Source organism: Caloenas nicobarica, chromosome 17, assembly GCF_036013445.1.
Source record: "Caloenas nicobarica isolate bCalNic1 chromosome 17, bCalNic1.hap1, whole genome shotgun sequence".
Classification (NCBI taxonomy): Eukaryota; Metazoa; Chordata; class Aves; order Columbiformes; family Columbidae; genus Caloenas; species Caloenas nicobarica.
This window is the reverse complement of record NC_088261.1, coordinates 9,648,181-9,674,117: the sequence shown is the minus strand read 5'-3', so window position 1 is coordinate 9,674,117 and position 25,937 is coordinate 9,648,181. Positions and strand designations below refer to the sequence as shown.

General features: G+C 56.0%; 1 protein-coding gene across 6 annotated transcripts in view; it reads left to right on the top strand.

Annotated features, from left to right (window-relative positions):
* The first annotated feature begins 7,441 nt into the window (after positions 1-7,441).
* GTF2IRD1 (GTF2I repeat domain containing 1) overlaps positions 7,442-25,937 on the top strand; it is a 63,653-nt gene continuing 45,157 nt past the window's right edge. For 3 of the 6 annotated variants that reach the window (XM_065647163.1, XM_065647167.1, XM_065647162.1), the window contains exon 1: positions 22,529-22,612. In XM_065647163.1, the coding sequence (XP_065503235.1) occupies positions 22,565-22,612 (48 nt within the window). In that variant the 5' untranslated portion in view covers positions 22,529-22,564. Of the gene's footprint in view, positions 7,595-8,724; positions 8,780-22,528; positions 22,613-22,718; positions 22,749-25,937 lie in introns of those variants that run through there. The other 3 variants (XM_065647164.1, XM_065647166.1, XM_065647165.1) reach the window with 3 other exon arrangements.

The following is a 25,937-nucleotide window of genomic DNA, read 5'->3' as shown; positions in this document are numbered from 1 at the left end:
GCATACAAATGGACGGGGTGAGGATGGACCAGGATCTCAACCTGCTTCTTGGGTGACGGATGGGATGTCCTCCCTCCTCTGTGTTGGGGACGTCCTCCCCCTGGGATGCAGCGCTTGTGCCCACACCTGGACAGGTGCTTTGGGGACGGGTTTAATCCAGGGATGAGACATGAAGCAGCCTCTCTGCGTGAGGGACATGCACAGATGGGACATCTCTGCACAGATGTGGCCACCCTGCTCTGACCACACATCCTGCAGCCACCCGTGGTCTGTGCTCCACCAGCGCCTGTCACCCAAGGGCATGTCCCTTTGGGGTGTCCGCTTTGGAGAGGCAAATGTACCAGGTCTCCGCTTCGTGCTGGGAGATCTGTGGGCCACCAAAGGGACAATTCTGCTTTTGCAGGGGCTGCCCATGATCCCCTCCCTGCTGCAGCCCCAGTGCTGAGAAGTCCAGCAGCCCCAGTGCCGAAATCGGGGCTGGGAACGTGCTGCTTCCCTGGCAAGGCTGTTTCCTCCCCATCTCTTTGCTGCCTAACAAGCATCCTTGTCAAAATAGCTAATTTCCTTTCAGAACAAAAAGTCACCTGAATACATTTGGAAGCTGTATTGCACTATCAGGGTAATCAGAATTTAATTTGATGCAGTCAAGGCTCTAAAAAGATGTTATCAAGGGGAACATCAAAGCTGGATTCCTGTGCTTGGAAATACAACTGGAATGCTTAGTCCTGATTTCTCATTTTATCAGAGACTTTCAAAATATCAGTCTAAATAACAAAAAATGAATATTAAGGGTATTTGCAAATTAATGTCTTTTGTAGCTGAACAAAGGCCACTGTCTAACCTACTTCTTTTGCATGTCTGGGACGGTCTCTTATTAAATCCTAATTATACAATTTTGTTGTTTCTAATCATTTCTGCACTTGCAGGAATTAAAACTGAAGCTCATTTCCCCGTTTGCTGCACCATGTTGTTCTTCAGGGTCCCAATCCTGCAAAGTGAGGCTGCTCCCACTCAAGACAGAGGGAACCCCGGGGGTACAGAGACCTGGGAAGGTCAGACAGGGACCTGGGCTTCTTCATTCTCTCCTGTGTCTGGGTTGTATCCTTGGAGCTTTGCATCATTCCCAGCTCTCGGGATAGCTGAGGAAAAGCTCCAGCTCTTACTCGTCAGTGTGACAGTGCGACAATGGTAGGTTTTATTTTTACAGTATAATTTCAGAAGGAAGAAAGACATCTCTAGGCCTTTTAGGTGCCGAGAAGGTTGAAAATGTGTCCAAAATGCACCCTGGAGATGGGGTGCTCCTATTTGGGGAGGTTTTGTTCAACCTGGGGTCCACGGCTGGGTTATAGCAGTGGCCAATGCTGGGACAGGGGATGGCAGAGCAGCAGCCTTGTGACCACATTCACTTCGAAAGCCACGATTTCTGTGCCAAGCTCAGGCTGTTTTGTTGCCCGGCACTGTCCAGGGCAGTGGGTGATGGCACAGCAGCCCCTGCCCAGCGCCACCACCGTCGACCCCATCTCTTCCCTTGGCTCCAATTTCTGCAGAGCCTGAGCCCACACCCTGTCATCCCCCCACGCAGGGGACACGGGGGACAGACCCGTCCCCAGCTTTAGCCCTCGGAAACGTCGCGGGGGAGCTTTGGGGGAAAGGAGGTTCAGTCAAGTTCGTTAGGGAAATAGCATGGATCTCATGTTCAAACCTTTGAAGTGTTAATTAAAAAGAATTATGCAAAGGAGAGAGGATTTGAAACATTCATTTGAATCTCAATAAGGCATCTGTATTAAAAATAGCAGCGGGATCAACTAAAGATACAGCAGTTTTGGAGCAAAAGGTTCCCCGTGTCCCCAGCGCTGTCGGGCAGCGGGTTTCTGCCCCGAACGGGCTCTGTGGAGCGTGGCACAGCGAGAGCCTGGGAAAACGCTTCTTGCCTAATATTGAAACATCTTGAAAGCGTCTCGTTTAAAAAAAGACCCAGTGGGGACCAGCGCGGCAGTCAGCACGGGGAGGGAGAGAGGGGTGCACGGGTGCTGAGGTGGGTGCAGGGCTGGGACCACCTGGGGCACCCAAAATGGGGCACAAGGCACCGCACACAAACCGCAACCCCCCCGACCCCAAACCAGCCCCAAGCCTCCCCCCAGCACAGCCCCTTCCAGGAGAAACCGGGGGGATGCGCCTCTCCAGCACGGCCTCTCATTAAAACCCCTGGCATGTCCCGGCCCTTGCTCATTCCAATAAAAAGCATCCAGAGTATTAATTACCAGATCGGCAGATAATGTCGTTAAGTTTACTTTTGCGCTGTGCAGACCCAACGGGAATGTCGATGGCTCCTGCCCTTGGCGTCGGTGCCTCAAGGGCGCGAGCAGGTGGCGCTGGGTGGGCAGCGCCGCGGGGGCACCGAGACCCCAGGCCTGCAGAGAACTGATGCTCTCGGCTCATCCCTGGCCGGGGAGCGGGTGGGCTGGGAGGACACGAGTCCTCTGGTGGGGGCGACTTTGCCGGGTGGTGAGTAGGGGGTTGTATTCGGAGGCTAAAAGCAGCCTGGGCAGAGGATGGGGGGCTGCGGCCCCACGGGGAAGGTGCTGGTGGGCAAAGCTGGAGGCTCACCACAAGATTATGAGGTGATTTCAAAGGCTGGGGCTGCAAGCTTAGCTGTGGGTTTGATTAAAAATGAGTGAAGATCGGCCCGACCTTGGGCAGGGCTCCGGGCCAGCGCACCCCCCGCAGCCCCTTGTCCCCCACCGGTGGGAGGAGGTGACACTCTTGTCCAAAACACAACACGGCGACAACCCCAGTGCCTGAGATTTCCACACATGGGGCCTCCCAGGTTCCTTTTGGATGCCTGAAGTCCGAGAGGGGACCCCAGGGCCAAGGGTTGGGAGGTCAGACCCCCCCAGGGATGCTGCCATTTGTGAAGGATTCCCTGTCCCTTGCATTGATGAGCCAAAAAAAAACCCCTGGTGACAGTGTCAGCTTAGGAAAGAGCCTTTCCTCCCACCAGGTGACGTGGAACTGGGAGGGACTGGGCGCTCGGAAAACAGAAATCATAGAATCATTTTGGTTGGAAAAGACCTTTAAGATCATCAAGTTCAGTCTCCCCACTCTGCTCCCCATGACACTGTCCGGAGGCTGCGGTTTGGGAGCGCCTCGCAGGGCTCTCGTTAGCGTGGAAATAATTCATGGGACACATGCAAGACACCTGGAAAAGCATTTTACCAGTTGTGCCAGAGCAAACTCTTTTTGCAGTGCTGTATTCAAAGGATGGCACAACTGGAGGCAGCCGGCACTGCAGATCAATGTGTTAAATGCAGATAGATGTGCTAAATGCAGATAAGCAGAGTAAATATTCACTATTATCCATCCACGGTGCCCCAGCAGGCAGGCAATGGACAAAGAAGGGGGTTTTTTTCATCTTTCTACAAATATGTTTGCGATCAATAGTTATCAGTTTGGGTTTTGCAGGGAATCCTTGCCAGTTTTACTCAATAGCATATATCTTGCAAAAGAACTAATAACACTTCTGGCTGCCTCTGGCTGCACAGCTCTCCCTGCAAATGGACTCACTGCAAATACAGTCCAAAAACCCAGCGGTTCAGGTGCTGCGTGCAAAGTGCGTACGAATTCCGGTCGTTCCAAGTGCAAGAGCTGGATTGAAAAGCTCTTTTTTCCCACTTAGCCTCCAAAGCTCCCGCCCCGAGCCACAGACCCCAGGAATTTCTCCTCTGGGCTTGTCCTCGCCGGGTTTCTTGCTGTGGATCCTGCACTCCCAGCCCTGCCCCGGACGGCACCGCCAGGTCCCCGTGTCCCTGTCGCTTCCCCAAGAGGTGCCCAGCAGCCATGAGTAGTCAGGGGCTTCCAGAAACGTCCCGCTCTTTGATCTATAATTTAAAAACCGTTTTGTTTTGCCTTGGTTGTTTTAACCAGCAATTTGCTTTAGCGAAAGAACACAATACCCCTTTAGGAAAGAAGAAATAAACTCATTCTTTCAATTAAATTTCTCCTGACCTTACTAAAACTTTTTCCCCATTCCCTCTTCTAAAGAAGCAGCTTTTCTTTTTTTTTTTTTTTTAAATTTTTGTGATCTCCAATTCCACCGAGAGACAGAAGAAATCAGCATATCAGAGAAAACAACGATTCTTGTGATGCCCAGCAGTCACTAATTAACAAATTAAAAAAAAAAAAAAAAAACGAAATCTTTCTGCAGATAGGATTGTTTCCTGGCGATGTTGCCTTTTCTTTTGTCAGCGCTGTGACAAGGAACTTCTTTATTGCTGCAGATAGAGCAGATTAAGCCATCCCTCTCACGCCGTTCGCCTGGTTGGATGAGTTTGTGCAGCTCATTGTTTTGTCCCCCCCCCCCAAATAAAAATGTCTTGCACTTTTACCCTGTTGTGGTGGGTTCCTTCAGAGGCATGCACAGATGTGACAATTGTCAGTGTTTAAGCCATCACATCTGTCCCCCGGCTGGACCCACTGTTCTTTTAATAAGCATGAGCATCCCCAGAGGATGGGGGCCCAGGGGGTCTGAGCCCACCTGTGTGGACTCAGTTTCAGTGGAACATCTGGAGAACATCTGGGGTCCCACCAGACGGTCTGTAGCCCCCATCTGGCAGCAGCCCCCGGAGCCGTCCCCACGCAGCCAAGCTGCGGCTCAGCCCGTCCCTCCCGTACCTCCTGCAGTTCAGCCGCAGCCCGTCCTCACCCCCAACATCTCCCCAGGCTCCTTCTCCAAATTTCAGGATCATTTGGGCCTCTCCCCCTCCCAAGCACTCGCAGCCCTACACGGGAACAGCAGCCAAAGCAGAGGTCCCATTGGGAGCTGCTGTGGCCGTGGGGCTGAGCTCCGTCACACACCAGTGACCAAAGGTGACACCCACAGGTCTCCAACCTTGTTTTGGCTCATGGTCCCCAACGGCGAGGAGCAAAACGGGACCCCAAAGCCGGGAGGCACAGAGCCTTCCTGGGGTCCCAGCCTTGTGACCAGCTCTTGGGGTCTCTGCTGGGGCAAGGCAAAGGGGCAGGAGGCTTCCCCACGTGTTTGGGGTGAGCCAGACGTTGGGTTTTGGCCAAAGGACCTTGGACACTCTCTTTGTCAAGGTCCCCTCCCAGGGCCGGTGTCCTTCAGGGGGCTCCAAGGATTGTCACCCTGCAGTGTATTTGCGGCAGCAACAAATTGAACACATGCGGGGGGTCGCTTGATTCCTGAAATACTGACACCATCGTGCTTCTCTGACCTGTCCATAGATGTTCCCAGGGGGTTGCTGGCACCCCCGATGCCCCATGGGACTGCAAGTGGGGGGCAGCCCCAGGGAGGGCGGATTTGGGGAGCAGCAATGAGCACAAGGCTGATTGTGGCCACAGGCAGGACCCAGCGCTCCCCAAACTTGCCCACTGCGATGGATGTTGCATCAAAATACACTTTTTTTTCCCCCTTTTTTTTCTCTTTTTAATCGCACAGGTTTCCCTGGTGCAGCCTGGGTTTGAGCCTGCAGTGTCCACAGAGGGGCTGGAGAACCATGGCGAGAGCATCACACCCTTCCCAGGCAGCTCCCCCTTGTTCGGCTCCTGCACTCGAGTGACCCAATTAAATTAATTTTGGTGGATTTTTTTTTTTCTTTTGTGGTCTGGCTTAAAGATAATTAGCCAAAAGATGCCCTGATTTCTTTCTTCAGAGCGAGATCTTCCATTTAATTACTCAGCAAGTGGGTTGTCGCTCACCATTTATGCTCCCAGGGACAGCCGATGCCAGGTGCAAATTGGGGACCAGGTCTGGCCACCCCAGTGGGACCCACCCTGCCCGAGGAACCCCCAAACCCTTCATCCCCCTTAGAGTTTTGCTGGGACCCCGCACAGCCCCCAGCCCAACGCTACTGGTGCAATGAGTTGGCCAGGCCTGATGCCATGGAGAAGGATGCAGGGGGTGCTGGGTGCCTGCGTGGGGCTCGGCAGCGCCAAAAAGCCCCTTCCCCGCTTCTCCAGGAACTGGAAAAAAGTGTTTGCTCTCAAAATCTTTTCTTCTCCCCGTGGCCCCGGAGCGGTAATAAATCATCACTTATTTAAAACAAAACCCAGCTAATGGAGCAGCTGCATAATGTGTGCTTCAAAGGGAAAAAAAAAATGTCAGCAGTTTCCAAACTTTCGAGGTTAAAATGCTGTCAAGTTATTTTTAATAGTTTTTCATTTGTTTTAATTTGCCATTCCTTAATATGCAGTGAGGAACTTGGAAAATAATAATTTCTTCCTTGCGGGTCATCTTCCCAGCCGGCAAACGCGGCCTCGCTCCAAACGGGCACGGTGGGCCGGGCTGTGCCGGGCCCAGCTGTGCAAGGCCATGCTAAGCTGGGCCATGCCAAGCCAAGCCGTGCTGAGCTGAACTACACAGGGCAAGACTGTGATAAGCCGTGCTGTGCCATGCCAAGCCATACAGCATCATGCCATGCCAAGCCATACAGCATCATGCCATGCCATGCCATACAGCATCATGCCATGCCATGCCAGCCAAGCTGAGCCAAGCTATACAGGGGGAGGCTGTGCTGAGCTGTGCTGAGCCATGCCGAGCCGTGCCATGCGAAGCCACACCATGCTGAGCCAAGCTGTGCCAAGCCACGCTGTGCCATGCTGATCTGTGCAGGGCCAAGCCACACCTTGCTGAGCCAAGCTGTGCTGAGCCAAGCCAGGCAGGGCAAGGCTGTGCCAAGCCGTGCCTTGCTGAGCCAAGCTGAGCCATGCAGGGCAGGGCAAGGCTGTGCTGAGCTGTGTCATACCCTGCTGAGCCATGTAGTGCCATGCCAAGCCAAGCCAAGCCAAGCCGTGCGAAACCACACTGTGTGGGACCAGGCTGTGCCACGCCATGCCATGCCACGCAGGGCCAGGCCGTGCCAAGCCATGGCGAGCTGAGACGAGCCATGCAGTGCAAGGCAGCGCCAAGCCGTGCTGTGCCGTGCCGATCTGTGCAGGACCAGGCCATGCCAAGCTGTGCCATGCTGAGCCAAACCACACGATACCGAGCCAAACCGTGCCAAACCATACAAAGGCCACACTATACCAAGCTGTACCATGCCAAGCCCAGCCACGCAAACACCAACAGGTGGCGACAGGTCCCCATTGCACCCGCACCCCCAGCCGGGGCTGCACCGCGCTGTTCCGGGGCCGTTCCGGCTCGGCGCGGCACGAAACGATTTAACACAGCTCGTCCCCCCCCTTAACCCCCCCCGTCCGGTTATCGGGCTGGTTAATCCCGTATGTAAATGGCAGCCAATGGATGGTGCCGTTGAGCGGGGTTGGGATTAGCGGCGGGGCGAATGGCTGGCACTTTTACTGGGATTACAGAACAAAGAGCTGCTCTCCATTCCCAGCCTCTTTTTTTTTTTTTTTTTTTTTTTTTTACCCCCCCCCCCCCCGCCGCTTCCCTCCTTCCTCCTCTCCGACTCTTTCCTCCAAGCCCCCACCGGGGAGCACCGGCTCCGCCCGGGGAGGAGGGAGGCGGCGGGAGGCGGCGGGAGGCGGCTCCATCCCGGCCCCCGCCCGCCCGCCCCCGCCGCTCCCGCGCAGCCTCGCCGGGGGAGGCAGGAGCGCCGCGCCCCAGCCGCCCGCGGTAAGGAAAAGTTTTGGCCCCCCCCCCTCCTCCTCATGGTTACCCCCGCTGGGTCCCGGTACTGGGGGGGGGCGGGGGCGGGGGGGGGATGCGGGGGTTGGGTGCCATGGGGCTGGGAGGGGTGCAGGGGGGCATTGGGGCTTGGGGAAGTGCGGGGGGGTATTAGGGTTGGGGGGTGCGCTAGGGTTGGGGGGGATGCTGGGCTTATTAGGGCCCGGGGAGTGCAGGGGGGCAATAGGGCTGGGGGGCTGTTGGGGGGTGATAGGGATGCAGGGGGGCATCAGGGCTTGGGGAGTGTTGCGGGGCAGTAGCGCTGCCAGGGGATGCTTGGCTTGTTAGGGCTGGAGGAGTGCGGGGGCAGCGATAGGCTGGGGGGGAATGCTGGACTCATTAGAGCTGGGAGAGTGCAGGAGGATGCTGGGGGAGGATAGAGCTGGGGGAGGATAGAGCTGGGGGATGCTGGGGTGCGATAGGGCTGGGAGGTGGGGGGGGCACGAGGGCTGGGGGATGCTGCAGGGCAATAGGGCTGGCAGGGATGCTGGGGAGGATATTAGGGCAAAGGGGATGTTGGGGGGACTGTAGATGCTGGGGATATTAGGGCTAGGAGGGGGTGCTGAGCTCATCAGTGATGGGGGGGATATTAGGGCTGGGGGTGATGATGGGGCTTGGGAGTGGCAGGGTCCATCCGGGCTGGGGGGGGATGCTGGGAGGCATTAGGTGTTGGGGTACATTAGGTGTTAGGGGGATGGTGGTACAGAGGTGCTTGGGGCGGGGAAAGGTAGGGGGATGCAGGGAGCAGTAGGGCTGGGGGACGATGTTGGGGGTGTTAGGGTGTTGATAGCACTGGGGGGGTGCTGGGGATGTCAGGCTGGCCCGCAGTGCCCACCACCACCACCATGTCCCTCATCCCAAAGGCAGCTCCGGGGCTGCCACCTGCCCCGGCTGGATGTGGCGGTGCCGGGCAGGAGGGGAAGCTGCGGGCTCTGCCAGGGCTCGCCTCCCGCTCCACCGGCGCGGGGAAAGGCGGCAGCGCGGCTGGAAATAGAAATGCAGAGTTGAGCTGACGAAGCGCTCGGGGCTTCGGCTCGGCTGGTAACCTAGCCTCAGCAGCGCGGCCCGTGGGGCGGAGGGACAGACATCCTCTGCAGCTCCCCAGTGCTGGCAGGAGTTTGCGGAGGTTTCTTGGTATGTGGAGACGACCGTGATGGGGAGAAAGTTGTTCCCCGGGGAGCCGGTGCCCTTGTCCTTCCAGCATGTGGGGCTGGCGGTGGGTTTATGCAGGATAAGCTATAAATCAGAGTGATCCTGTTAATGCGTCTTGTGCTGGAGTGAGCCTCAGACCTGGCGACGCTGTGCAGGTAGTGCTGGGTGTTCGCGATGGGTGCCGGGCAGGCTGGGGCGTGAGTGCTTCGGGAGGTGTTGGTGCTGCCGAGCATCGCCGCAGAGCCGCGGGGCCGCGTGTTGTGGGCACTTCGGGGTCGGTCACTCGGCCTCCTGCTGCATCCATTGCCTGCTGGTGTGCCTGCTCCGGACAGAGTGACTGTCCGGGAATGTCAGCACAGAGCCTGCTGTGATGGGAGCCCCTGGCTTCGGGGTGTCTGCTCCCCATGCCGCTCCTGCCGGAGGAGCTGCTGGAAGTGCTGCAGCTGGGGAATAATCCTGCGCATGCAAGCGCCTTTAATTTTGCAGGATCCCGGATCTCAGGTCCCCTCCGGCGTGGCTGGACCTGCTACATTGGCTGTTGCTCATCTGAGCCCGCGGAATTTCCTTCTCCTGTGGAAACCGCTGCAGCGCTCACTCCGAAATGAAAAAGCGGTGTGGTGGCTGCCAGTGTCAGACCTGACCCCGCCAGCGGCCGAGGGGCTGGGATGCTAAAGGCCACGGCTCGGTGCCTCTGCTGTGTCCCGTGGGCCCCTGTGCCAGAGCCACGATCCCTGGCACAGCGGCGTGTGCCTCTGTCAGGGCAATATCAAGCAGCCGGTCGGGTGCCGTTGAGCCGCGACACCGTGGTGTGGCTCTGCGACCACCCACGGGCCCCGCGCTCCTCTCCGTCACCCCGCAGAGCTGGGGTCCCAGTGACTGCTGGGGTGGCGGTGACGGCCAGGGGATGGGGTGTCCCAGTTTGGGGCTGTGCCGCTGGTCTTCCCATGCACCGCTGCTGTCCGAGCTGGCATTGCTGCTTTTTGGGGTGAACCCTGCCCGGGATGTGTCGCCGCTGGGTGTGGGAAGGGGTTGGGCAGCTGGCCTCGTGGGGTACTTGCAGGATCGGTGGGATGACAAAGAGGACACGCGGCAGTGGCCACCACCGCGTCCCTCTGCTGTCCTTCCCAGGAGGACTGGTGCTGCTGTGGGTCGCTGCTCGTTTAGGTTTGCTAATGAGAAGCTGGGAGAGGAGGGAAGGAACCTGCTCAGGGACATATTTGGCAACCTGCCCTACCAGCCTGGGCGAGGGACGCGGTGCCCGCGCTGGCAGCCGGGCACTGCCCCGGGAGGCGTCCGCTGGGGCCGTGTGTGGAGCAGGAGGTGGTGAGGACAGTGGCCTTTGGGGACAGCACGGAGGGGACAGGTCTGACTGTCCCACGTGGCGTGCATCACATACAACTTGAGCGATACTCTGCTTAAAGGAAGGAGGGAAACCCCAAAACCCAAAAATCCCAGACCAAAACAAGTGACCTCTGGGCGTTGGAGTTCTTGGGGGATTCCCATGTGCTGCTCCCCGCAGGAAATAGCTCAGATTTTTTTCAGCAATTATCGATGCCCTGTACTTCCTTTGGGAATTTCGGCAGCTCTAGGAATGCGGAGACACTCCGGACAGGCTCGTCCCCAGCCGGTCACCCGCTGCGGGACCGACCCCTGCTGGGCGCAGGGCTTGGCGCCGCTCGTCCCCGGCTCGGGCAGCAGCTCCCTGCCCTGCCCATCGGCTGACGGGCGCAGTTATTCCTTGTGCCGCCAGCATCCACGTGCAGATGCCTGTGGAGGTGGTTGGTCACGGAAGGAGAGGTGTGAATGGGGACACTGCTCCCGGGGTGACTGAGCTTGGGTGGGGGCGGTGGGTGATGGTTTGGGGAAGGGGACGTGTGGGCGAGGGGCTGTGCTGGTGTCCGTGCTCTGCTCCTGGGCCTTTGGCCACGTCTGCCTGTGTGGCACCTGGTCAGCAAGGACAAACCTCATCCAGGGCTTTGGGGGGAGCGGAGGCGGATGCTGAAGGCACATGGGGTGGGTTTGCCACCACCAGGAACCTTTCCCTCAAGGACAGGGAGGAGGAGAGGAAAGGACCTACTGGGAGCCCTTTCCAATGATGGAGATGCCCTCCAAGAGCTAAAAATGTATTTATCGATTCATTTATTGGGAAGAGCCCAGCTGGAAGCTGTAGGGGAGGGCCTCTGGTGTCCATCTGGATGCTGGCCCGAGCAGCGGGGCTGGGGGCAGCGAGAGCCCCGGCCAGAGGTTTGCTGGGGAGGCGGCAGGTCTGCAGATGAGAGCCAGGTTTCCCAGGACCTCGCTCTACCCCGTTGCAGCCCTTCCCTTTGCAGGACATGTTTTATTTAAATCTCTTGAAGCATCGTCTTTAAAAAGAGGTCAGGAGCCCTCCGTCTGCTCAGAAGCGGCAGGAGGCTCGGGGCTGCGCGGTGGCTGCGGTCCAGGTGGTCTTTATGGTTTGGGGTTTTTTTTGCTCACCGTTTTGGGACTGGTTCAATGCTTCATTTCTTAATGCAGCCTGGTTGGTTGAATTTGCTTCGAGCTCAAGAGAAAAATGTCAAGCGAGTCTGGGCGGTGCATGGAGGAGGTGGGAGCCGCGCGGTGCCCCGGTGGCGGTGGAGCAGTGGGCTGGGAAGGGGGGGCCGCTGCCGGAGAAATCTCCCAAAGCAGCTGCTGTGGGACACCCTCATGTCTCGTCCTGGTTCGGGAGCCGCTGCCAAATGCTGCTTTGCAAACACTTTGGCGGTGGTTTCCGAGGGACTTACCTACGGCGGCAGCAAGGCTTCCCGTAGGTAGGATGCTGTGAGGAAAAGCGCCCGGTACACAAGTCCACTCCTCAAGCGCAGGCTGCACCACGGTGGGGTTTACATTCCTGCAGGCAAACGGCTTCTGTTTGAGTTTTCTGGCTTCACGCTGCCTTGTTTCCACTCCGTGCTGGTCTGGCTGGTTTGAGGACAGAATTAACCTCAGCAGGTTGAGGAGGGGACCAGCAAGGAGCATCCTTCTGCCACTGCGTGTTTGCAGGAATGTCATCGTCCTTTACCAGGGCTTCCCTCCCCAGAGCTGATCTCCACCTCTCACGTGAGGGATGAGGTGCTTTCATCTTCATTTTCTTTAAATCCGCGATAACAAAAGGAGCGAACACCCACAGGGAGTTCAATGTGGACCCGGGAACAGTCCTGGAAATGTGTCATCCAGCACCTACCTGTGCGCCTGGTTCCTCACCCCTGAAGCTTGAAGGGGACAAACCTGAATGTCCTCTGCCCACAGGTGACATCTCCTATGGCATGTGCCGGGGTCTGGCTGCGCCCCTGACCCATCCAAGCAAAGGGTGCAAGTGCTCATGGTGGGCACCATGGACTCGTTTCTGAGCTGCTCCTGGAGAACTTGGGGGCTCAGAGGGTGCTCTGGGGCGCAGGTCCCTCTGAAGATGAGGAGAGAGGAATCTGGTGGGCAGGATGTTTTGTAACTTTTGAGATTTTGAATCTTTCTTGCCCTTTTTGGTGCATGCTGATTGCTGCCAGGGGTTGCATGTCCTGCTTAGCTGGGGAATTCGATGTTCCTGGAGGAGAAACCTCCCCCTGTAACGGGTCGATAGAGGTTGGAGGGATTTTCACACTTCTGAGTGAAATGCGTGGCGCTCAGCTTTCTGGGGTAGTTTGAAGAAGAGCTGAGCAAAGCGTTTACATGAGCAGAGCTGTTTGGCAGACAGGTTGGAGCTAAGCCCCGTCCCTAGCCGGGGCAGGGCATGGATGCACGGGATCCCACCCATGATCATGCCAGTGGCGAGGCCATTGAGGAGCCCTTGGCTTCCTTCTGCTTTGCTAAAAGAAGTGGGGAAAAAAAAAAAAAAGCAAAAATCCTCAAGGCCTTCCCTTTGCTGAGGTTTCAGCCGAGCTGGCATCTTGCCTCTACCTCCGGCTGCATTTGTGTGGGAAACCACCCGCTCCTTAGTGCCCGCGTGAGGTGACCTTGTGATGGGACACGGGCCACGAGGTTGCTCATCTACTGCTGGAGCTCCAGCCTGGTGGCACCAAAGGCTTGTCCCTGGGTGGAGGGGACAGCTCCAGCCATCATGCCGGGGATGGAGGTGGCCCCTTGGGTAAACCCAGCCTTGCTTCTAATTAGCGGCAATCCTTGCGTCGGAAATTAAGCCTGGCCACTTTGTAAGGGCTGGGTGCTGGGAGCACGTGTGGCACATGGCGGTGACGGTGGCAGTCGCGAGCGGTGCTGGTGAGGCAGGCGCTGCCCTCCCCTGCCTGCCCACCTCTGGGTAGAGCCTCCAGGATGCTGAAAGCTTTAGGACGAGGCTTGGGCTGAGTTTCTGGGTGCTGGTCTTTACCCCTTTGCAAGGCAGAGACCCTGTTGCAGTGGTTGGGTTCGCCCTGGGTGGATGCTGCTGCTCACACCTTCCCAAAAGAGACCCTGAAGGACGTGATGCTCTCAGGGTTGAGCCCCTCTGGATGGGTATTTGGGCACATCTCCTCTGGCACCGGTATGACGGGGCTGTCCCCGCTGCGGTCGGGCTTTGGGGACCAATTGGGGGCTCCCATCAAAGTCACGCACCACCCCATCGGGTCGGTTTCTGCTTGTTTTATTGCAGGGTAGGAGCCAGGGATGGAGAAACCTGTAGGAAAGGCAGGATTATGTCTCCCTAATTAGTAGGGGCCTGATTATCATTTCTACCCAGAGCTCTGGGAATGATTAAATATGTGGGAATTATCTTTATTATTTATATTGCATTAGTATTTAGCAGGCTAGGACCCTGTTTGCCATGCAAACAGCGAATGACAGTCCGTGCCGCAGGAACACCATCCCTGGCACAGCCCTGGGACAGGTAGATTTGGGGTTGGGCCACACCCCAGCATTAAGAAGGATTTAAAGCATTGAATTGTATGCATTTTTTGGTGCATACAAGTCACATGTGTTTTAGCATGTGGAAAAAATTCAGCGTATTAACGTGACCTCTGAAATAATGATTTTTATATATACATCGAATATATATACTTTGGGCACCTGTGTTGTTGAAGCCGAGGACTTGTCCTCTGCCTTTGAGCGCTCTTGCTTTATTGTTGGAGGGCTAAAGTAAAGTAAAGCAATCTCGTTAGGTAAATACAACGATGTGATGATCCACCATCCACAGAAGCTCCCCGGCTCCTTCGTGCCGTGTCTGCCGCGGGTCTTACATGTCCTGGGAGAAACATGAGCGGTTGGTATGGATGGAGAAATGGCTTTTTCCTACGGTTTCCTCCCATTTAACCAGCTGGGCGATGAGCTGTTGAGCCCTTCCAGCTGGTGGGACCGATTCCCATCGGAGCTGTTGGGATGGCGTCGGGGTCATTGGCAAGTCCTCAAAAAACTGGGTCACCACGTTGCCGAGCTGTGGAAACCCCGATGCGTGGGGGCCCTCTGGTCTGCAGGGACACGCCAAGATGCCACCAGGTCCCTGGGTCCCACAGCATCATCCTTGCTGCCATCCAAGCAGTGGGACACCCCTGTCCCGATGGCAGCAGGGACACCCTGCTCCCCCCCGGGTGCTGAAAGCCCTTTTGCAGTCGTTGGAATTGTGTTCGGTTGGCAAAATATGTGAAGAACTCTGCTTGTTTAGAGTGCCGTTGGGGTTTTGGGCCTTAAATAAACATCCTGGTTGGGGTTTGGGTTGAAGGTTTTCATCCCGGGAAAGGCGGGGGGGGGAAGGGAGCTGCGCCGGTGCCCCAAGTCTGCGTGCGCCTTTTGACAAGGTTATAAATTAGCTTCATTAGAGGAGGATCACTGAAAATAAATTGCTCCGCACCCTTTAGGGGCATCGTCACACTGTAATTTCATCTCTTCTTTCTGGGAGAAAAATGCCTAGAAACCCCTGGAGTTAAATTACAGCATTTTACCCTGCATTACAGCGTGAATGGTTTTGCCCCCCAAAATGCAAACACCCCCTGTGCCCGCAGGTGAAGCTCAGCTGGGGGCTTGCATTGAGAGCAGGGGGTCAGTTGGGGTTCGCTGCAAGTTCCTGGGGACGAGATGGTTTGCTGGATACCAAGCGGCCCGTGGGCTGTCCTGGCACCCACCGGTCCCTGCCACCCCTGCCCGATGCTTCGCGGGGGGGACAGGAGCGCGCGGGCGTTGGAACCCCAAGGGACCGGCGCGGTGCAAACCCAGCGGCCCCCGTGCTCTGAGTGCAGGTCTGCAGTGGGAGCGGGAGGCAGGCGACCTTTAACAGGACATTAAACATTCATTAAAACCGTTAGAATTAGCGTCAGGTTGTATTTATGTATTTATTTAGAAAGAGGAAGGCAAAAAAAAAAAAAAAAAAAAGACACAGGAGAGGGAAGCGTGACCTGAGGGTCCCGTGAGGTGACTGACCCATCGTGGTGCATCCCCAGCCCGCATCGTGTGAGCTCCCGGAGCAAAGCCCTGGCTCCGGGATGGATCCAGCATCTTCCCGTGCCCTTCCCGTGGATCCAGCATCTTCCCGTGCCCTTCCCATGGATCCAGCATCTTCCCATGCCCTTCCCACGGCTCCGGGATGGCCCCAGCATCCTCCTGTGCCCTTCCCACGGATCCAGCATCTTCCCGTGCCCTTCCCACTGCTCCGGGATGGATCCTGCTGCAGGGGAGAGCAGGCACCCAGCATCTGTCATGAGAAATCCCACCTCCATCCCGTGTTCCTCAAATACTTATTGTTCAGGTGGGTTATTTTTTTTTTTCCCCACCTACCCGAAGGTTTACTCCTTTATGGGGAGGTGGGAGAGCCCGAGATTAACCCCGCATCTCTCCCACGTCGTCTTCCCTCAGCTTTCCCTGAGCTGCCCCTTCGAGGATTATGCACTCTCTTCAAAACCTCTTTGTTTCCCCATGTTTACTGTTGTAATTTATGTACGATGCTGCTGCTTGTTGAAAAACAAGGTCTTTATCTCCGTGGGAATTACACCTGCCGAAATCCAGCCCTATCACTGCCTGCATGATGCGAGGCTCTCCATAAAAGCTGGCTCCGCTGCCGCCACAGCGATGGAAAAGTTTCGTCCGCTTTAGCTGCCGGCGAGGGCGATGCTTGCGTGCCCTCCACACCTTGTAGCACACAAATCCCCTCGTCTTGAAATGCTCTCTGAAAGCAGGCTGCTTGAGTTGTGGTTTCATCGCCAATAAATTTTCTCTTTCGCGATTTGTTTCTTCCTCTCACAGCAGTTTAGGTATTGTTGAATATTTATTTTTTATTTATTTATTTATTTATATTTTGGCTTCTGGTTGGTTGATTTTTTTTTTTTTTTTTTTTTTTTTTTGCATGTGATGTGCATATTTCCACACTCACTCATGTTCTGGCACCGTGGACCCGGTACGGTGATGCCGATGGATGGAGCAGAGAGCATCCATCCCATGGGGCCAGGGATGCCTGTGAGTGGCTGCAGCCGCGCTCCTGGAAAAGGTTATTTTTAACAGCTGGGCTTGTGCTGGGTTGCCATCGATGAGCCGGAGCACGTAGGCATCCTTTATTATTTTAAGCCCGATAATTAAAAATAATGCAGAGGTTGTCTCTGCTGCGGGTAGCTGCTGCTGAGGATGCTCGGGGATGCCGGCTTTCCCGGCTGACTGTCTGTCCCTGTGTGTCCCTTCCCTGCAGTTCCGCACCCCCCAAAATCAAAAAGGCAGCAGCTGTTTGTACGCTGGTGTCACCTGGATGGGAGCCAGGGGTGCTGGGGTCTCCCTCCTCTTCCTCCTCCTCTTCCTCCTCCATGTAACTCTTCACTCGTAGTCGAATCAGGCTCGGGGGGTGCCGGGCTGGTTCTGCACCCTGCTGTGTGCTCCCCCCTTGAAACCCCTGGTGATGCCCGTGGAAAACATGCTGTGGGTGTGTGGGGGGTTTTCTTTCCTTCCCCCCCCCGGCTCCTTCACTAACCCGCTTTTTACCGGCGATGCCGCGAAAGGCGTTTCAGCCCAGAACCTTCCTTCTTGGTATTGATTTTGCTTTCTGCTTGACTCTCTGTATTGCCCTTGGTATTCTGAGGAGCTGGAAGGATGCTGGGGACAGCCAGGCTGCCTCTTCGGGGGCTTCGTGTCCCCGGCAGCGAGGTGACGAGCAGGGGGGCTGGGGGAGGCATTTGTGGGGATGGGCAATGCCCCTCCTTGGGGGTGCTGTTATCCTGGGGGTCCTGGTTTTGGGCTGTGAGAACCACTTCTTGAAGATGCTGGAGAGATGCAGGATCACACTTGGCACCCTGGGAAAGCCTCTTGTAAGGCAACCGGGACCATTTCTCCTCCCGGTCCTGCATCACTGGCCTCAGGGAGAGGTTAAGGTGCTTCTCCACATCTTGGGGAAAAACAGCATTTTGCTTTTAATCAGGTTTTTGGGCCCTGCCCAGGTCAGCAGCTTTGTAGAGGACAAGGCACAGTGGCAGAGCAGCCAAAATAAACCTGCCTATTTAAATATTTACCTGCCCATTATAGAGTAGCTCCGTGTTTACCTGCTCGGTGGCTGCGTGTGGCACCAAGAGCCGTGCCGAGAGCTCGCCGGGTCCATTGCCTAATTGCTTGCCATCCATTTAAGGGGAACCAATTAAAAAATTAATTCACGATCTCAGGCTCCGTGGGTCCCGGTCTGAATGCTGTGACTGCGGCAGAGTGGGGACGGATGCAGGTGAGTGCGCTGCTTCCCATCCTTCTGGCTGAAGCAAGAGGTAATTAGGGGACTTTTGGTGTTGGGGTGATTTGGTATTCGAAAATTCTCATATTTTTATCAGTTTCTGCAAGTTTTGTGATATATGAGGCTGTGCGGGTCTTGGTGAGGTTTGAGGCATGGGTCTGTGTTTGGCAGCATCCTGAATTGGGGTGATGGAGAGTCTGAGCTGGTCCCCAGCAGTGCGGCCCCTCATTTCCCATCTCATGGGTGAAGACATCAGAGGGTTTCCATTTTTCAAGCCGACAAGTGCACGTGCGAAAAAATAAGCTGCGAGCCCAAAGAGCAAACGCTACACCCTCTGCCTTTCCCGTGACAAGGTGATCTCTCTTTGCTCACCCCCAAAAATCTCTTTTGTTTTTTTTTTTTTTTGAGGGGCTGGTCCCCACTTCTGGTATCACCTCTCCTGGGAGCATCACCATCCCAGAGCTACATCAGCACTGAGCCTCCTCCCAGCACCCAAACCGTGAGGCACATGTATTTATTTTCTATTTATGAGGCATCTGAGCTGGGAACTTGCTTTCCCTGGCAGTGAGGAACCAGGGAGCCTTACAGCTGCCTTGGCACCCCCTAGCCCCCCACAAGGTACCCCAAGAGACAGCGGGTGCTTTAGGTTCCTCTTTCCCTGCCCTTGCACCTAAAACAGGCACCAAATTTGGGACACCGCTTTTCTTGGCGCTTCGTTGGGTGCCAGAGCTACCGATTAAGGGAAATGTGCCACGAGGCAGGTTTGCTTTGCAGGATTAAAAGCAAATAAATATTTATGCGCTATGCAAAGCGGGCCTGATAAGATATGCGTATCATTGGGAATTTGAAGTGGTTTTGGTTTGGGCTCAAGATGAAGGGGTGTGCGCGTCGGTGCGTTATGTGGGTTTAAAGGGATGTTTTTTCTCCTGCTGCACAAAAATAAAAATAGAGAGGGGAAAAAAAGGTTTTTTTGCTTCTCAGGCTGCTCTGGTCTTAGATTTCACCATCTCCCCGCATCCTCGTGTCTTTAACTGTGGGGATGGAGAGGGTAGTGCAGGCAGCATTTCATATGCAAATATAATGCTGGCCCTGTTCCTAATATTCACTGTGTTTACACGTAAATGCAAACAACTATTGACTTAGTTTCAGCAGATAATGTGTTTCATAACACAATGGAAATGAGAATTAAGCTGGAATTTAGCAGGGGGGAACACGTGTTTGCGTGAGACCTGGGGCTCCGCCGTGCCCGTGTGCCGTGTCGTGGTGGTGCTGACACCGCGGGGGCTTTGTGCTTTTGGGGTGGCCCCTTCTTGCTGGTGCTGGGGGATGCTCCTGCTGACCGATTTTTCTTGGTAAAGCACCCCGAAATGGGGTGAGCAGGGCAAGAGGACAGGGGTGGCTGGCCGTAGGATCAGTGAGTTGAGCAAGGCTGGTGTCCCCCAAAGTCACAGGGACCGGGGTGGATCCGGGGTCAGTTTTCCCCTGGGAAAGAAGGGGCTCATGTGCTTTGCGTGGCCAAGGCGTCAGGGAAATGCTGGCCCAGGCCATCGCGCTGCGGCCCAAGTGCCGGCGCATCCCAGGAGGGAGGAGGTGGCAGCGGCCAGGTCACCTTGTCCCAGGGTGACTCTGAGCAGAAGCATCTGGGAGAGGCCCGGGCTGTATTTTAGGGCTGGATCCTGCCCAGCCCGGGGCACCCTCGCAGAGCTCCCCGGGGCCAGCCCTGACACCAGCCCGGCCGCCTTTGAGTCACGGCTCGAACCGCCAGCTATCAGAGCTGCTCCCGCCGCCTCCGCCCTCCCCACCCCACGCCCCGCTGCGGGGTGAGGCGGGACCCCAGCACCACCGCGGATCCCCCCAAGACGCTGTGTTGCCCTTGCCAAGTGAAGGCACCGATGCACGTGGGCAGCCCCGAGGAGCAGAGGCATCGCTGGGACATCAGCAATTTGGGACCCACGGGGGTGTGATCACCGTCTCTGGGCGCGCGCTTGTCCCCGTCCGTCTGTCTGCCTGTCCCTTGCCTGCCGGCCGGCTGCCGCCCAGCGTGGCCGGGCTCACGGTGCTTGGGGCACAGCGTTAAAAAAGGCTGAGCCCTTGTGAATACGGCGGGGAGAAATTTCGTGATGTGCAGCCAAGTTGCATTAGACACCGGCGAATGTCCCCTGGAGAGCCGTAGGGACGGTCACGCTGGCGAGGGCACCTCACTGCGGGTAGATGGGCTCTACCAGCCCCTGGGGAGCCCAACCGCAGATTGGGGACCCCCAGAGACCCCCCCAGCTGAGGAGCTGCTGCTCCCAGGGCGCAGGAGCGGCACATCGGGGCCCAACGCCGCAGCCCCAGCCGTGATGCTGGGGCTTGGGGAAGCCTGGGCCGGACCCGGCGGCTCCTGGCGCGTCACCTCACGGCCGAGGGTGACGGCTGCTTGGGGTGGGTGGGGGCCGCGCGGCACCCACGCTGTTTGTGTCTGGCAGCCGGTGGCGATGCCGAGCCCTGATAGCGCGCGGTAATGGTGGGGTTTGCGTGCGACGCAGCAGGTTTTGGGGCTGGTGACACGGCCAGAGGCTGTTTGGGAAGGAAATGGGGATTCCGGCCGGGGCGGGCGGCTGCTACAGCATCCCTGCGCGCTGGAAGGGTGACACGGGGCGGGCGCAGGCCCGGCTGCACCAAAGGCTCCTCCGTTGGCGGTGGTGGTGCCTGGGCAGCGCCACGTCGCCCTGCCTGTGCGGGATGCCCGATTCTCATTCCGTAAAATAAAAATAAAATGAGGGAGAAGGGAACAGGCAGGAGTGGGGAGCTCGGGGTGCGGGTGTGAATTTTGGGGTTGTCTTGTGCAGGAACAGGAATTGGACTTGATGATCCTTGTGGGTACCTCCCAACTCAGGACATTCTATGATTCTGTTCTCCCATTTCTGAGCCTCTTCTCCTCCCCTTAGAAAGCCATTTTGGTTTTCTTATTGAGCTTATTTATGTGTTGGGGAGTCAGGCCTGGGATTAGCAAATAGCCTGTCCCATAAAACAGGGAATACTCAATACTGAGACAGCAGCAACCAGAGAGAAATATTAGAGATAGAATTAAAACATAATGAGATTAGGCAGCGGCTTTCTATCAGAGACCTCCTTACGCAGAGGTGATTACCTGGGCCGAGCAGAAAGCGGGCGATGAGCAGTGCTGGCTGTGGGCTGCGGTCGGTGTGGGGGGGACAGGGCCACAGGTGCCATCAAAAGCAGCTTTGCGAAAGAAAAATGCATCAAGGTTGAGTGTTGAGGAGCAAGACGAGGTGTCCGCCAGCATCCGCTCCCGCAGCCAGGACCGCGGTAGACCATCCTCTGCTGAGCCCTTGCCAACTCATTCTCCCCAGGCTCGGGTCTGTGTCTTTGTATATTTGCAGTTTGGTTGGGTTTTTTTTGCTAGGTAATTCAGAATTGTTATTATTATTATTGCTATTAACTGGAGCAGCACCCAGTTAGGCAGACACAAGCTGGGCATGCGGATGGGTGACAGCCGGGACGGGGCATCGGGCGCCGTGCGGAGAAAGCAAACCCTGTACTGGGATGCGGGACTGGTGGTGCAGCACCTGTGGGCAGCATGCACGTGGGATCTCTCTTTAATTTAGAGGGGAAAAAAAGTCGAGGGGGAGGAAGCAAAAAGACGATGTGCCTGTGTAATATATAATTCAAGTTAGGCTCTCAGTGACTGCATGGAAAACAACAGGCTTTTTATGTTGGCTCTTGGGGTAGGAGGAGAGCAGGCTAGAATAAAGATTTACAGTGTTTGGGAGATTAAAGGCCCTTGGTACATTGTTCAAATACCACGAGATTAGTTTCCAAGGAGACGGATACCAGTTGCCATAGGCACCGGGGGGCCAGGAATTAGGATTGCGATTTTTTATCCTGATCACGCAACCAGTAGCTGAATGCTGCTAAAACTCGGGCTTTAAATAACCCCAGCATTAGCTTACGCGCTGCCAAACCAGAGGCTGGAAACTGTATCTGCCCTCCTGACCCCCAGCCCAGTGCCCATTTGGGGGTGCAGAGTTGGACCCGGCGTCAATAAAGGGGTGCGAAGGCATATGGGGCTTGGAATGGAGGTTGGCGCAACCCCAGGACCTGCCTTGCAGGTCGTCCTGTGGCTTCTGGGCTTGTTTCATCTCATTTTTTTTCTCTAGGAAAGGGATCGTCGGCATCTTGCGAGCACCAGCAGTCACTGCGGTGCAGGGGCAGGGGATGTACTGAGGGGCAGAATTAGTCGCTTGCTAATTTTGGCTCCCCACCCCGGCCACCCGCTTCTGGGAAGTGCAACCCGAGCCCCAGCGCTGGGATGCCGGATCCCGGCCCTCGCTGCCCAACGCTCCTTCTAGGAACTGCAAACACTGGGTTTTGTCCAGGCTGCCCCAGTGCCGGCATGGGGAGGGGTGCTGGGCTCCCTGGGGAATGGGTTTTGGGGCCAGGGAGGGAGGCTCAGCCTTGGGGGCCCTGCAAGCACCCAGGTCCCTTTGCTCGCCCATCGGGCACCGTAAAGCTCATCTCCAGCTTCGCTGCTGGAGCAGGATCCAGCTCAGCCCTGGCCGCTTTCCAGGCACAATACTCACAGCATCCCTTCCCTGCAACAGTGGCAACGCTCCGATTAACACTTACTTCCCCCCCAACCCCCCCTTCTTTTTTTTCCCTTTTCTTTAATAAATGAAGTGGCAGTTGCTCGAAGCGAGCGCTTCTGCGCCTGCCTGCCATGAGATTGCGGCGTGGAAACTTGTCTGGAGCTGCAAGCCGCGCTGCTCGAGCTCTGCAGGCAGAGCGATCCCCCCCAGCAGCCGCCGTGACTTGAAAGTGTTTATCCCGGGGGAGATGAGACGCAGCTTCTGAAGGGCACTTGATCCTCATGTGTCTCTCTTTGCACTAGACAGAAGCCTACTATAATTTTACTATATTATATTTGTGTGCGCGCCTAGGCCAGGCTTAAGAAAATGAAGGCGGCAGCAGAATGCAACGCCCTGGTTGGGGGGGGAAGCTAAATTCCTCCTGTGGAAACGTCCCCCCGCGGGAGCCCCTGGGTTGCTCTTTGCGTCTTTTATAAGCGGGACTAAACCGCGGCAGGCGCCGGATTATCCGGGAATGCGGAGCCGAGGCGGTGATGCCGGTGGATGTTGTCGTTGTGGTGCTGGCGTGTACGTGAGGAGCTTTTCCAGCAGGTGCCCTGGGTTTTGTCGGTAAAATAGAACAGGGGAGGAGGTGTCTGGTGGTGGGAGCTGGTTCTGCCTGGTAGCACCCAGCTGGAAGGAGACGAGGGGAAATACGGGGTTTGGAGGAGCCAGCAGACCCGGCAAGGTAAGGGCTGCTGGCACAGTGGGAACGTGGGCACGAGCGGTTGGGTTCCCTGTCCCATGCCACAGGGTTTTTGCCCCCAACTCTGCTGCTTTCAGACTTTTGCAAAAAGGTATCAGCTTGCAAAGCGGCAAAAACAAGGCAATTTGTGGATGTGGGGAGAGATGTGGCAGTGGCTATGGGGCAGCAGTCGGACCAGGGTTTGGGGCTGGGGGATGCAGATGTGGCCTTGGCGGATGCTTTTGCACAGCGGGTACAAGGGCAGCGCAACACCTGGGGTACCCCAAAAGAGCCCCTCGCCCGCCCCAGGAGGGCTGCGCCACAGGGGCACCCTCACATGGGGCAGAGATTAGGAATTTTGGGCAGGGTTGGGTGTGTTTAGGCGTTTGAGATGCTTTCTGGGTGTTTTGCAAATGCCCCGGTTATCTGCTGTACCGCTGGCATCGGTGCTGGCCGCGCAGCTCACCGGCTGCCTGCTAACAAAGCATCGTTAATGAAGGAATAAACCGCCCCGGCACAAGTTGTGCAGCTTCACCCTGTGCCGGTGTGGGATGGAGAGGATGCGGCTGCAGGGGCTGGAGACTGGCGCTGAATTAGGCTAAGGGATTAGGGTTTAGCCAGGTGGGTTAAAGCCATCGTGCTGCAAGCAAGTCGCCCGTATGGAGCAGAAATCTCGACTTTTGCGGTGAAAACCCCGGGCTGGTTATTTGGCAAGCACAGGGCTGAGCTGCGGTGCTCCCGCACCCAGGATGGCTTCGGTCGCATCCACCGGCTCCACTGATACTGGTGTTTGCTTAAGCGATTAGAAGAAAACCCGCAAGTTGAAATTCAAGCCTGGTCCCTACCCCTGGCTTTCGCCCTGCCGTGGTTTGTGTGGTTTCCAGGGCTTTTTGCTCAAGCGACTCTGGCTCGCTGGGCACCGCGCTGCTGACAGCCGGCTGCCGGAAAAGGGACCTCAGAAGTCCCTGAGATGGAGGCGGACAGAGAAATACCTTTGGAGTCGCTGCCCCTTCCTCATTGGGGAGATAATCCTTAGCATGAGTCCTGCCCCAAAGCGATGTCCCCAGCAGGGACGCAGGGGACGGTCCCCTAACTGGGAGGGAGGATGCTGTCCCAGCACCAGCAAAGGACATTATTTGTCTCTCTGGCTCCTGATGGATTTTAAAGCGTGTTTAATTATAGTCAAGGCTAATTGCTTAAATGTCCTTCAGGGCTGGTGTAATTTTTAAAATCTCCTTTAAATACACCCTCCCAGAGTAAAAGGCAATTACAAATAAAATCACTGTTGTCTCGTCGTTACGTGTGGGTCACGGTGCCAGTCACATGCTGGGGGTGCCACCTCCCGCCAGACGGGCTGTGGGTGCTGGTCCTGCTCCCTGCGTCCTGGGGGCGGAGGCGCCTGAATGTGGTGCCCAACGTCCCGCGGCTCATCCAATGTTTTGGGTGCCCAAGAAGCCCAAACACCACCTTCAAAAACGCCCCGGCAGTGCCTTCCCCTGCTCTAATGTACCCCCAGGCTGTCCCTCCTCTCCCTGGGAGGATCGATGGCCCATAATCCATCTCAAGACCTACCTCTAATATATTTATGTATATATTTTTTTAAAAATTATTATTATTTTTTTTTTTTTTACTATTTTGCTGGAATTTGGGCTGGCTCACTTGGGCTTCCCACGGTGTCACCAGCATGGCTGAAGCAACAAGCAGAATTTTCCTGCAAAAACGAATAAGCAAATAATTTCCAAATTTCCAGCCACTCTTGTGTGGAGCTGCAGGCAGGGCCAGGGTGATGGTCTTGGGTTTTTTTCCTTCTTTTTTTTTTCCCCAAAGTGCTGAACGGTCCAAACTCCCGGTAATTTAAATTCCTGTTTGGCTCCTTGAACTGAGAGCCAGCCCACGCTGTCAGAGGCTTTATAAACATCCCGGCCGGGAGCGCGGGGGGATTTCCGTGGTGATGCTGCGATGTCCGTAGGGCAGCAGCGGCAGTGTCTGTTTGTCTGTCTGGGGCTCTCCGTGCTGCTCCCCTGCGATGGTTTTGAGTGCTCTGGTGTCCTCATTGCAGGAGATGCTTCATGCGATGAAAATTGCCAGGGTTACACTTCTAAGATACAGTAGAGCTGCAGGAAAAAAAGAGAAATAAATCACCCTATTGGTGGGTTGGTAGAAAGCAATATAAGAAGATGTAGATGCAGGATGCCCTCGGTCCCTCCTGGCCATTTGGCTGTTCCCATCTCACGGTGTCTCCTGCTCTGCGTTGGATTTGGTTATGGGTAATTCCCCAAAAATGTCTTACTGCCTCTTTTTTTGATGATGGCAATGGCAGCCCAGAGGAGCAAAGGGCATGGGTAGAGCTGGCAAGAAGTTCAGCCGAATTTTGTGAGTCCTGGGTGAGTGCATGGCTCCCTTTGGGAAACTGGATTTTGGGATTTATGCTAAATAAGGTTTTTGTAGGAGAAAGCGGTGGGGAGGATGGCAGCAGAGGTCCTTCTTCAAGCTCCACCAGGGCAGTGTGGAAACACCAGCTCAGCTTCATAAATAAAACACTGTTGCTTCTGGTTGTGGCATGGGGCTGGAAATTGCTGTAGGGCTTGAAAAGGTGAGCAAGAGGAAGGGGGACGAAAGCTGTTAAATAAACACCAGGAGGTTACAGCACCCATCTTCACCCCGAACCGAGCCCCAGCTCGGCAGGCGATGCCGGAGCCGTGCCGTGCAAGCTCCCCCCGGTTTCTCCTAATTGAACCTGTTTATAATTTCAGGGATACAGTAACAACAGTTTTCTGCTCAGAAATTTCCTTTGGGGGGTTGTCGTTGTCTTGGTTTTTTGTTTGTGGTTGGGTTGTTTTAGTGTGGTTTTTTTTTTTTCTTTTCACTGTTTTGTTTGCTCTGAACACTTCGGAGATGGTGACGCAGCGCACAAGACTGGAGGATGTTTATTTTGGGGAGAGATGCTGCCCCGCAGCAGCGGTCGGGGGGATGGAGAGGTTTGGGGGAACTGCTGCAGGGGTTTAGGAACCTCCCTGTGCGCCTGGTTTTTCCTTCGCTGCAGCCCAGGTGATTCACAAGTGAAACTCCCTTGGGGCCAAATTTATCATCTTTCCCAGGATTATGAAGGGAGGCGAGGAAGGAGGTGTCGTAAGAGCCGAGCAGGTGACGTCCTGTGCGGGATCCCTGCCCGTGTCCCGCGCCGGCTGGGGC